The sequence below is a fragment of the Oryza sativa genome, chromosome 10 (assembly GCF_034140825.1).
Source record: "Oryza sativa Japonica Group chromosome 10, ASM3414082v1".
Taxonomy (NCBI): Eukaryota; Viridiplantae; Streptophyta; class Magnoliopsida; order Poales; family Poaceae; genus Oryza; species Oryza sativa.
Window position 1 is genome coordinate 23391007 of NC_089044.1, and position 13778 is coordinate 23404784.

General features: G+C 39.3%; 1 protein-coding gene across 4 annotated transcripts; it reads right to left on the reverse strand.

Annotated features, from left to right (window-relative positions):
* Positions 1–169: 169 nt before the first annotated feature.
* Positions 170–8138, reverse strand: LOC4349466 (ASI1-immunoprecipitated protein 2). Of its 4 annotated transcripts, XM_066304873.1 has the most exons (12): positions 7828–8138; positions 7283–7357; positions 7049–7117; positions 5495–6604; positions 4684–4769; positions 3436–4247; positions 2927–3343; positions 2281–2836; positions 1970–2200; positions 1768–1892; positions 1241–1684; positions 170–1153 (listed from the first exon to the last, which is right to left on the reverse strand). In XM_066304873.1, the coding sequence occupies exons 3-12, from the start codon at positions 7091–7093 to the stop codon at positions 438–440; spliced, it is 4542 nt and encodes a 1513-aa protein (XP_066160970.1). In that variant the 5' UTR covers positions 7094–7117; positions 7283–7357; positions 7828–8138; the 3' UTR covers positions 170–437. The 4 variants fall into 4 exon arrangements, with proteins under 4 accessions (XP_066160970.1, XP_015614230.1, XP_015614229.1 ...); XM_015758744.3 differs by lacking the exon at positions 7049–7117 and having other exon boundaries at positions 2281–2770; XM_015758743.3 differs by lacking the exon at positions 7049–7117.
* Between the last annotated feature and the right edge of the window lie 5640 nt (positions 8139–13778).

Consider the following 13778-nt stretch of genomic DNA (forward strand, 5'->3'; position numbering starts at 1 on the left):
TGCATCTCAAGCTGATAAGCAAAAATACAAAACCAGAACTGGTAACCGAATAAGTTGAATAAATCTGTTATCGATGAGAGACTAGTAGATGTGTACATTTGTTGAGATGATTGAACAGATATGCTGATTCGGTTATTCTTAAGGATTTCCCTGCTAGAGGAAGTGCCAATTTAAGCATGGAAAAAACTTGCATTTATCAAACTTCACATTCTGATCTATCCTTTATGTCATACCAGTTCGTTTGGGAACTAAAACACCATAATCACACAAAATGCAGAAGCCTAATACCATCACCAGACCAGCATCTCTAGCAACAACCAGATGCATAGAACAGTGAAATAAACCAAAGGTTTCCATAATTTAACAGCTATACCATACTACTACCCTGTCTAAACCCCATAAAGTAAAACACAGCACAAAACTGTACACTCAAATATCTAGAGAAGCAATGAAGTGTTCATGCCAGGTTTCTCTGGCAGAAACTGCTTCATCTCAAGAGCCTGGTTGCTAGTCACTACACCAGGGAGCCCAAGAGACAGAGACAGCGGTCCATCATCTCCTGTATCAGAACCGGTAAGATTATGCTTCTTTGAGGCCATAGAAAGGGACAGTGACAGTAGAGGAGAAGGGCCCTCTTCTTCCTTCAGTGATGTCTTATTCAGATTATTACGAGGTTCTGGGGAGTCTTCATCATCTGAAGATAGGACATGGATCACATGATCCAAGATTGGTTTAGTTGGAGAACAGGGATCTGCTGGAACCCTACCAATATATTGCACATCATCTAATGAAGTATGCTGATCAGCTGGCAAGGGTATCTTGGACAAGCATTTGCTAGTCAGTTGACCATCTCCAAAACTGCAAGTAGAGTATTTTCCCTCAGAGGTCTTTTGCCGTTTGTAGATGGAACTAGAATCAGGCAAAACAAAGTCCTTTAAAACTGAATCACTTGGATCATCAGAAAGCTTTGGCCTGACAGAATGCTGTGGGGATACTTCTTGAAAGGATACGCGTGCCTGTGTATTTGCCAATATCTCATCAGATACTGATCTGGTGGTTGCACCTGTATGCTGCTTAGTAAAGCATGGAACTCCATTCTTGGTAAAGCTCTCTTCCTCCTCCATGTTGTCCCTGCCCGCTGTTCCTTCGCTACCTGAAATGAACAAAATACACATGTAAAACAAGAAAAGAAAATATTGGGCTCTATCAGTAACTACATTTAATTAAAAGATGTAAGCACCTATTATATCACTTGGATATTCTGGTTTAATGTTGAGGCATTCACGTTTTGAACTTGTGTGAACATGAACTCCATAGGGAACTGCAGTAGGAGTTCCTAACAAAATTTTCCCAGTCCCTGCAGTTTCTGGGAAATGTATTTCACATAAATTCAGCCTTTCAGCCTCATGGTTGGACCTCAACAAAGTCTCATGGTTTACAGATGCACCACGATTCTCCATCTCCGTTTGAACTGATACAGCTGGATCATACAATTCATCAACAGGGCACTCATTCAAATCTATGCCCAAAGACTGAGGCATCTTAGGGGAACAGACAAGTTGATTAACAGGTCCATTAATTTGTTCTAATGGACTATGATTCATCCCTTTGACAAGCAGCTCAGTTGAACTACTTGCCTTTCTGGCATAAAGGACACCCCAAAAGAAAAGTAAGCCATTCCACCCTATAATCATTGAATAAATTGAATTAGTAATCTAGCCATTTTTCAAACAATAACATGACTATATTAGCTAAGATAAGCCTTACGTTGAGTCCTCTCAGGCAGCTTATCAGACGTAAAAATGAGAAGTTCAATGCCACAAATATTTGCTGTGAGGGACAAATCTCCAGCAAGCATGTTTTCCAACAGTTTCCCATATGCTCTTTCATAACTGCACGAAGAACAGAAAAGAATCAGCTTGTTTATTTATGGTAAAGGAATTTAAATCAGTGAAACAGTGAGCATTACCTTTCAACATCTTTAGCAAAGAAATAAAGAGCAATGTTATCTTCATTCGGCTTTACTTCCTTAAATTGCAGTGGCCATGAGGAATGCCGTGGAACTTCTACCAACTGAATTCTCTGAGGTAATTGTTTCACTATTTCAAGTACTTTCAGCGATGCACAGGTAGATAAGTGAGCCTGAAACCCATCGTACATTTCAGGAGAGCTTCCAGGTCTTGAAACCTCAAAGGTACCTCTGAAATAAAACAATATATACATAAACATTTCACAAATTGGTACATGGGGGTAAAGAGAGGAAAATAAGAGAGGACATACTGCCAGATGTAAGACTGCTCTGGAATAACTAAAGCCCCCAAAGAACTTCCAACAGTAGAAGATTGATCAACCAAAGCTTGCTGCTTTAAGTTCAGGTCATTCGATTTAGTGTCAGGGCTGTACGGATTTTGTGCCACTAGACAGCCTTGTGGGCTCTCCGGCAAAAGGTCTTCGGAAGCCTGAATCGCCGCTGCACTTTTACAGGAGATGTTCCCATCACTTTCCACAACTTTCTGTTCATACTGTACCTCTTCTGGAGGCAAATCTTCTGAGGAACTTGTTGGCGCAATATCTTGGAAATCAGATCCACAAGTCTTTGAAGCACGTGGAATGGAAAGCACCTCAGGTTTAGTTGACATTTCATTATCGTTATTCACCAAAATTAGTGGACTTTCACATGCACCATCTGTGCTATCATTTTTTATTTTATCCATTGGGATTAGTGGATCTGATGCCTTCACCACACAGGTGTCTTTAGAACAAACAACTCCTGTTGAAGTAATCCCTTGCTCATCACTTTTAGATAAAATGGAGCTATGCTTATTTTCAACAATTCCTAATTTTGATAAGCCATAAAGGAAGTTTGTCAAAATCCGAACTACGGCATTTTTCTTTATAATAATTACTAAAGGAATGATGAACATACCTGGTTTTTTGCTACTTTTAAGTATGCTTGGTCCAGGCCTCGGGCTGTCTTGGTCATTTCTTGGATCCCCTGATTTTATTGAACTATCAGGCCTTGGAGATGAAGAAATGTTTGGTTTTTGAAGATTAAATGAAGCCCCCCTTTCTAACAAAATTGTTGGTTTCACGGGCTTCAATATTCTCGGTTGTTCATTTTGAGATGAATGAACTGATTGCTTTTGCTTTGATGAACTTGAGCCTTTGCAAATTGAAGCCTCATGCTTAAGAGGCCCAGATTTCATAACTTTCCGGATGGACTCTCTAGGATCTCTTGGTGAATGTTTTGAAGGCTTCAACTTGCTCAACACAGGTTCAGCTAATTGCTTGACCTTTGGTTCATTACTGGAGTTGTTGAAAGATGGTTGCTTTGATAAAAGGCCTAGAAGATCAAGCTAAGGGGTTAGCGGAAGTACAAAACAAATTAAATAAAGAAATAATTTCAGGTTATATACCAATAAACTTTGGCCAAACCTCGTGGTGAAGGACCTGGTGTTTTAACATTTGCCAAGTTCCCCAAGGAATATGACCGAGGTAAGGTCACGGAACTATTAACTGCTTGAGACCTCATTGGAGCATTATCAGGCGACTTTATACTTCCTTTGTTAGAGCTTTTAAATGAGTTCTCCCTGGAGAACACATCATGATTCCTAGGGCTGTCCGCCTTCAGGAGCCTGGGAGTAGAGGATAAAGTATTTTCTGCATATCTCTTGCATGATTTAGGTGGACTCCGTACACCATCATTTGATAGAGGTGATTCCATATCAGTGGCAACTCGCAACTTCTTACGTTTTAACAACACTTCTGAACTTTGACTCCTCTTGTCTAAGCTTTGATTCTTCTTATCCAAGCTTCCAGACGTTGGTGTCCTACAAGAGGATTGTCGTGCTTCCAAGCTAGATGTAACAACTTGCAACTTCTTGCGATTTCCCATAATTCCTGAATTTTTGTTCTTCACATCCAGTCTTTCAGCAGTTGGGGTGGCACACTTCACTTGCCGTGCTTCCAGATCAGATGACGCAAGATGCAACTTTTGATTGCTACCAGCCAAGGGATCATTTACTGGAGTGCCACAAGTGATTTGTTGACTGTCCAAATCAGTCACAACAACCTTCAATGTCTTAGAGTTGTTTGTACTTTCTGAATTTTGGTTCTTCCCGTCCAAAACCTTATTCCTTGATGTGCCACCGTTGCTTCTTGTTTGGTTTTCATCTTCTTTAAGACAGCATTCTTCGCATAACCATTCACCATCTGGAACTTTCTCTAACTTCACTCGCATGCAATAACTAGTCAACAATAAACAGAAATTCAAAAGCTAGCATATTGCAGCATATACATTTTCCGCACAAAACACAAAGGAATGAAACCAGCATGCTAGCCCAAATAACTTGCTTTTCCTCTTTATTATATACTCCAGTGAAATTAATATCAAACAAAACCATGGAAAGGACTTGCATTCAGCTTAAAAGCATTAGTTTAACGCATCATGAGAATTGCACCCTAATAGATCATTTGATACAAATACACCTAGATTCGATCATTTATAGGCTACAAGCGTCATTGCCAGACAAGACTTAAAAGAGTGGTGGTGTGAATAATATCCATCCTTGGTAAACTAGTTTAATATGTGCATGATGTTCCAGTGTGAAGAAATAGCTGTTAAATATAATAATACATCATATTTCTTAGAAAGTAATACAAAGAAAATGGTTAGTAACTTACGTATGCTCTGCCCCTTCAAGGCACCTAGTGCATGTAGCCAGAAGATATTCCCTTCCAACATCTCCACATATATCACAAACATTAACCTGGGGTACAACACAAAAGAGACAGGTAAATAATATGAAACAATGGAAACATCACTGTACAGATTGAGGGAAGCATTGTAAATCAAAGAGCCAAATAAATCCTATTATCCAAATATGTTCAGATATGCAGCAAACTTTTAATTAGTCTTGATTTTAATCAGATGATGGTATATGCAGGAAAGCACAAGAACATTTGTATGTAGTGAAGAAACAAAACACCAATTTCCTACCACCATATTTCGATCAATAAAAGAACAGGAATTAGCCTTCATGTACGAACTTTTTCTACCCAGTGGGATGTGCTAGGTGCTAGTAATTAGTTATTTCAGGTATTGCACGGAAGACTATTTTAAGTGAAAGCTTCATCATTAAACTTCACCAGTTCAAGCTATCTTTCACATGAAAAAGTGGCATAACCAGCCAAGAAGCAAATGAAATAAGGAACATCTCATACTCTAAAAGGGCAAATGATATGCACAGTTCCTCTCCATGTTAAGTGTCATGATAAGAAAATGTGTCCAAGACCAACCAAATCCCAGTTACATGTTACACTTTCAATCAATCAACCCCAAGTGTGACCCAAAATTCTTTTTTTGTATGGACAGATATCAAACCTAGTGTAAACTAACGTTGTTTTGCATAGAAACACAGTATAAAAGAACTACATTTTGAAGGAGTATACAGTATACTCACGAATGAACAGAATGGATCAGGAAACTACTTACATCTATTAAGCCCTCTGAATTCCCAGAGTCCGTCATCACATCATTCTGTGTATTCAACTTTCTACCACTACCTGTATCCATTGAACAACCTTGATTACGTTCTTGTTTATCATTGTCATTCCTATTGACAGCATCATTAGATTGGATGTCAGCATGTTCTAGACTTCCATTTCTTGAGCATGAGGTGCCATTTTCCAGATTCTTTGTTAAAGATCCAGCCTTGATTTTATCCCTATTACTGGTACCACAACTAGTCATCATGCTGTGCCTCTCACCACCAAGCACAGAAGGATCTGATTTTCCTCCCAGTGAACGCTCTACGGTCTTGTTTGAAGAAGCTTTCTCACAAGGTTGGTGAGCTAAATTATTTTGTGCATTCCCAAATTCATGTGTTGGTCTCTTAGGAGATAATCCATGTGATGCACTGAGAGAGGATTGGGTACGCAGCAACCTCTTGGTTGCAAAAGGAGACTCGGCAGGCAATGATCTATCAGATGAACTTCGGTGCATGGCATGAACATCAGATCTCTTCTTTCCTGTAGATTCTTCGGCGCAGTAGTTTCTTAGTCTGTTAATGCCATTGTCCTTATAGTTAACAGTAAGGTCACGACTTGATGCTGATGTAGATAGTTTATCCTTTTTCTTGTCTAACAGAAGCTTGCTTGCTGCTGATACTCCAGTAACACATGAGTTGCTATCATCATGGCATTCTACTATAGGTGATCTAGAACCGTGATTTACTAGCCTTCTACGTTTTGCTGGCTTGTCAACCTCGGAATCTGCTGCAACAGATGATCTTGCGATGACTTTATTTTCACCATTTTCAGAATAGGAAGCAGGGCTTGAAGTAGCACTGAATTCATCGTCATTTTCTCCCCCCTTAGCCTTGGTACGGAGCCCTTTATCAACACGAACAAACGAACTGTTTTTTGTTTCTGACCTTGCAAAGCATGTTTGAGATGATCCACAGTCCATATTTGAATCCGTGAGTGCAATATTTCGGTGTAGGCACGAGGAGCAAGGAGCACAACAGACATTACAAGTGCCAGATTCTGTCTTCACATTAGGACTGTCGAGTGGTACTGGTCTTTTTCTTGCTGTAAGCTTGTCCTAGGAAAAAAAAAAGAAACATAAACAATCAAAAAAAAAATCCCTGCCAGAACTGCATAAACATAACAAGCATACAATGAGACCTCAGGTATTTTATGGATTTTCAATGAAAAGATTAAACTATTTATCAGAAACATTGCTAATCCTGGAGAATTAGACTACTCAGAGCTATTAAAGTAAATCGACGAATGACAATCCACAAGCACTTAACGAGAAAATGGACTGTTATAAAGACAACAAGGAAAGATAATTGCCAGTGCTCTCTTACAGCACACAAAACCATGATCAGAGTCATTCATCAAGTAAGTAAAGATGAATAAAGCGTCACATCAATCCACCAAGGAAAGAAAGATCGCCAAAGCATTCAAGTACTGCCAAGCCATTTTCCAAGCGAGAATAAGTCATGCCAAAAGCAGGAGTTGCACTACTGACATATTAATATACCCTTATTGTAGACAGCATTGTGGGATCAGAATCACCTCCAAGCATCTATACCACAACACAACAGCTAAACTGCATGCAGTCCAAGAGCGCATTAGAATAGACGAATAATCTAGATTGAAATCGTATTTTTCTCTCATGTGGGCATGAGATGATGAGGCAAACAGGCGCAAAATTCTGAGCCCAGCAGAATATTGTCAGCATATACAGAGAAAACCACACCCTGGAAATGCTCACCTCCATCTTGGCGACCACTTCCCGATGCCCCGGCCCCTCCACCCGTCGTCCACTGCCACGCCCCTCCACTGATTCCTGAACGGCACAAACAGAAGAAGGCGCGCGTCAATCAGGCAACCCTCGAAAAACTCCAGCCGCAAAATCGCATCGACACCCCCACCAAATCCCTGCGATTGGCTCCTAATTGGATGCGAAAACAAATAGCAGGAGGCATGAAATCAAAGGATTCGATCAATTTCTGATTGACCTATCGCAAAACCGCGTCCAACGCCTCCCTGATGAAAAAAAAAAAAAACTAATCGGCCAAACAAACAATTCGTACGGTACACGCGCAACGAAACCTCGAATCGGCATAGCCTAGCCTACCCCCACCAATCCCAATCCCCAATCCCTAATCCCTAATCCGCGGGTAAGGGAAGACGAAACCCACATCACCAGCAACAACACCAGCGAACCGGAGGAGGTATCATCAATCAACCCATGAACGAATGAATGAATCAACAGTAGAGGGAGGAGGGGTTGGTGCGCGCGTGAGCGTGACGTACCTCGGGGAGCGCGAGATCCTTGTGTCGCGTGCGATCGTAGAGATCCCTGACGGTGCGCTCCTGCGGCGCCCTCATGCCCCCACCCCAGCTCCCCGCCGATCGGGAACCCCTCCCCCTCCCCTCCCTTATTACCTCCCGTCTCCGCGGAGCACGGCGGCGAGCGGCTCCTCCAGCATGGCCGCGACGCGGTATCTATCTAGGGCTCCGGCGGCGGATAGGGACGGGAACGGATGCGCGCGGTGGTGGGTCGGTGATGGCGTGGAGAGGAAGCACTTGCGCCGCGGCTGCGTAGCGGAGAGGAAGAGGAAGACGAGAAGAGCAGAGCCCGAGAGGTAGAGTAGTAGTATGGCTGCTTTGCTTTAGAAATTTTTCGACTCGGGGGGCAGGGCGTGACGGTGACGCCACGGCCCAGCCACAGCACAGCCACCCATAACGGAACGGAACGGAACGGCGCGTGGAGTGATTTTTTCTTTCTCGCTGACAGGGATGGCCCACGGCTGTAATTCCGGTGCACACGTACGTGGTAAATAGTAAATGGAATGCAGGCAGGCAGGCAGGCGGGCGGCTGGTACTACGCGTTAATAATAATACTGATATAGTGTGTGGTTAATGGGGGGGTTTAATCTCTTCCTGATTTGCTTGCCTTGTTTAATTTGGTACCTCATTAAAACTTGGTCGTGGATATGCATCCAATTAATTGGAATTCATTCATATGCATCGCATCGTATTAATCCTGCCTTTTCCTTGCTGCGATTTGCTTCTTCACTGTCCGATCCATCTGATGACGATTTCCATTTTTATACATCTCTTTTTGGAATTTCTTAATTATATATTTTGTTAATACTCCAAGCAATTAGCTAGCTGCATCTATCTATGCCTTTGAACGATCGAGATATGACGCTTACATAATCGGTTGGGTCAAGCCTGCACGTACGTACGGTTCTTTTTTCTTTTTTTTTCTATTTTTGCGTGTCAAGTGTGTGCCACCACACATCGGTATAGTGACTTCTAGTTAGGCCCCGTTCTTTTCTCCAACAAGAGTTTGATGAAGATTAAGATTTGTGTGACACACTTTTCAAACTGTTAAACGGTGCGTTTCGTGCGAAAACTTTTTTATATGAAAGTTGCTCTAAAATATCATATTAATCTATTTTTCAAGTTTATAATAATTATAACTTAACCAATCATACGTTAATACCACTTCGTTTTACGTAAAAAACTTCTTCATTATCTTCATCTTCAGAAGAAAAGGACACCAGCTTAGTATATATATTGATTTTAGTTAATTTGGTTAAATTTCTGGAGGCACTTAGAGAGATTAAGTATTTAATTAGTCCATGTAAACTCTTTTTTTCAACACGATACGTAATAATGGACAGCAATTAAAAGTTGACGAACGAACGATCATCTCTCGATGGATGGCGAAGGAAAATCAAAAGCAAACGTTTGCGTACCAATTAACTTGTCTTGTTGTGCGTGACACGAGACGATTTTTAATTTGTTCTCTTGCTAGCTAGCTCGATCGTAATACTAGTGTTAATCTTTTTCCTGTAGTTCATGCATGCGCGCGCGATGTGATTGATTTATCGTTTATACATGGTCCACATAAATACGTACGTACGTACATACGTAGACATTAATTTGTGGTGAATGTTTAAGGTCAAACAAATGTTGGTGTCATCGAGTACGTACGTACGTACTTGATTAGTTGGACCTAGAAGCTAGCTATATATACGTGTATCGATCCCTCTACACGTCTATGTATACGAAGCCACATACATACGTATACGTACGAAACAAACTGGTGTGACATGCATTCAATTAGTTACTGATGCATGCGTATATGTGCATGGACGGATCGATTGAACGTGATCGTTAAAAATTGCCCTAGTATATATCTCATTCTTACAAATTAGCAATGTGATTAATCTTACAGAAAATAATGTGATTCCATCGTTAAAAAAACATAGTACAGACGCGGGAATAAACGAGAAGTTTTATCTATTCAATACTCTTTACCTACATATTACAATTACTTTTTTTTCTTTCAATATATAGTAATTAAAGGGTATTTTGATTATTTTCTTTCATCTTGGGATGTTATGAATGATCTTTTAGGAGACGGAGTGTACATCGGTCTGAACCGAACAGACCGACGACGTAAGTACGCATATGTAAGAAGGCATATATGCATGCACGCATGAACAAATTAAAGTGTTTCCCAAAATAAAAAAGAAACAAATTAAAGTGTTGGTAGCTTGGTGAAAGTGATTCCATGTCACGTGAAACGGTACACGTGACACGAAACTACTACTCGATCGGTGAACGTGTGTCTATCTATCTATCTAGTGAGACTTTACTGCCACATCTATCTAATTAAGCTAGCTATACCCTGATCGATCGATGTTGCAACAAGGAGAAGGCATCTTTCGTCGCCATCCTATCCTTCCAAAGCACACTCCATCGCATTCATCTTTTTCCTTTTTCTCTTCTTTCTTACTAGTACTAAACAATCACGAATTCATTGTTTATCTCATGCATATCTATGGCGAAAAGTTTGTAGAAATCCGATGCTTTTCTCTCGCGCACGACATACCTCATTTAGCAAATAGTGAAGTGCTTTTCTTTAGACGCGACACTTTCGATTAATAGAGTACTCCTTCCGTCCCATAAAAAAACAACCTAGTACTGGAGGATGTAATACATCCTTTTATTAAGAATCTAGACATACCTCTATCCACATTCATTAATTATGCTATAATATGTCACATCCAGCTATAGATTTATTTTTTTGGGACGAAGAAGTATATTAGTACTACTACTACGGTAATACTACTAATATTCAACATATAATATCTCCGTCTCAAAATACTTTTCGTCTTGAGTTTTTAATTTATAACGTTTAACCATTCATTCATATTAGTCAAAAGATTAAAAAATTATTATTTATTTTATTTATAACTTTTTTATTATTAAAAGTATTTTAGATATAATTTATTTTTTTATATTTGTACTATTTTTTAAATAAAATAAATGGTTAAATGTTACATGGAGAAAGTGAAAACGACGACTGATTTAGGACGAAGTGCATAATATAAACACGTACGTACAGCTCCCGAGCCGTACTCTCTCGATGATAGTGTGGCCCCACAGTGCGCGTGGGCCCACATGTCAGCTGCAGTTGCAAAAGACTGGTCTGAGTGTGATCAGACAGGCTGACTGACTGAGTAGCTTGGTAATCCGCGTAAAATACTGCTAGTAGTAGAAGGGGGGACAGGACAGGGTGGGGGATAGCTCTACGTGTTTGACAAGCTAGGAATTGCGATGGAGATCTCGAGGTGGTATGACACGTGGCCGGTTGTGATGCACTCTCCCACGAGATATTTGATGGGGCGGTGGAGTACTTCGGTTGCCGCTGCTTAAAAGCTGCGTGCACGCGACTGCAATATCATGTACTCCTAGGCTCTGTTCGTTCGGGGAGACAGAGGAGATTGTGTCTCGTTTTTCGCGCGCACGCTTTTCAAACTACTAAACGGTGTATTTTTTGCAAAAACTTTCTATATAAAAGTTGCTTAAAAAAACATATTATTCTATTTTTGAAATTTAAAATAGTTAATACTCAATTAATCATGAATTAATGGCTCACCTCGTTTTGCGTATCTTCCCAATCTCCTCAATCCCCTTCTCCTCAAACACACCACCTCGTTTTGCGTATCTTCCCAATCTCCTCAATCCCCTTCTCCTCAAACGCACCCCTAGTGTTTGTTTGAGGAGAAGGGGAGATACGCAAAACGAGGTGAGCCATTAGCTCATGATTAATTGAGTATTAACTATTTTAAATTTTAAAAATGGATTAATATAATTTTTTAAAGCAACTTTTCTATAAAATTTTTTTACAAAAAACACACCGTTTAGTAGTTTGAAAAACGTGCACGCGAAAAAAGAGAAACAATCTCCCCTACCTCCCCAGAACGAACAGAGCCCTAGTCTCCTACTACTACCAATTGATACTAGTAGTACTACTACTAATCAATACTCTTACTGTATGATTACTACTTCAACACTGGTATTATACTGGTGTTATAATAACATGCTACGTCCAAATGTAAACACTTTTGTGTACTGTATATATGCACACTCACCCATATAAACACATATACATATTTTAAAATTGACAAAATCAAAGCATGTATCTCTACCTATCGACATGCACTGACCTGTCATTAAAAAAATAGTTAGCTATAAATATAAACAACCGTGTGAAGTTTAATAATTGAACCCAGGTTATAGGTTCTACCACAATTAACCTAATCAAATCAAGCTCGCCTTGTAAAAATACTTCCAATGACAAATGCACTTTGTGTGTGTGTGTATATATATATATATATATATATATATATAGTAAATTTGTTTGGTGCTCCATGGTGCCTGGGCACCATTGTTGAAATTGAGTATATACCCAATTCAAATGAGTATGAAACTTTTTCAATTACTTAGGTATTAACATTAACTACTTTACTAACTAGTTTAAAGCAAGTTCGAACTGAATTTGAACTTGTTTTTGTTAGATTTTGATTCTAGGTATATAGCATCCATACATATAATTAGTTAGGTATGTAATCATGGATTGTGAAATAAAGTTAGATTTGAGTTGTTTTGTTGATAAGTATAGGTATGAATCAAATTATTATAACTAGGTATATACTCACAATTTAAAAATTTTGAAAAATTTGAGTGATTTTGTGCATTAGATACCATGTGCCCGGGCACCATGGTGCCCCATATATATATATATATATATATATATATATATATATATATATATATATATATATATAGACACACACACTCAACTTGGTATGTAGGCGGCAGCCGTGGCGGAGAGGTAGGCAGCGGCCATCTCGTCTTACCCTTCGATCTCCCTCCCCTCCCACCCCCGAGGACAATGGCGGCCCGGCTGCTTCCCATGTCGCCGCCGCCGCTGTGTCGTTGTCACCCAGTGGGCTGGACCCTCAGGCACGTGTGGGGGGGGGGTGGGGCGGTGGCACGCCCAAGGCCGCCATCGTGGTCGCCTACCACAAGTAATAATTGAACCTAAATATATAGGTTCTACCACAAGTAATCTAATCAATGAAGCTACTATTAATTCGTCCCGTACAAAGGCTGTGTTTAGTTGGATCTAAAGTTTGGATTTTGGTTGAAATTGGAGATAATGTAACTGAAAAATTGTATGTGTATGACAGGTTGATGTGATGGAAAAGGACTGAAGTTTGGATCCAAACTTTGGATCTAAACGCAACCAAAATACTTCCGGTGACAAATGCACTTGGTGTATAACTAACCTAGCTCAAAGTGTGGAAGCGTGCCATGAATTGAATCCATGCATGCGTATATGAGTCATTGCTATATGGCTATGTATAGCTGCCTCGAAAGGTCAGATTTATTGTTCGCGTCACACACACACACACACACATTTATACATGTATACATATATATACATGTATATACATATATACATGTATACATGTATATATATACATATATATATATATATATATATATATATATATATATATATATATATATATATATATATATATATATATATATATATATATATATATATATATATATATATATATATATATATATATATATATATATATATATATATATATATATAAATTTGTTTGGTGCTCCATGGTGCCCGGGCACCATTATTGAAATTGAGTATATACCCAATTCAAATGAGTATGAAACTTTTTCAATTACTTAGGTATTAACATTAACTACTTTACTAACTAGTTTAAAGCAAGTTTGAACTGAATTTGAACTTATTTTTGTTAGATTTTGATTCTAGGTATATAGCATCCATACATATAATTAGTTAGGTATGTAATCATGGATTGTGAAATAAAGTTAAATTTGAGTTGTTTTGTTGATAAGTATAG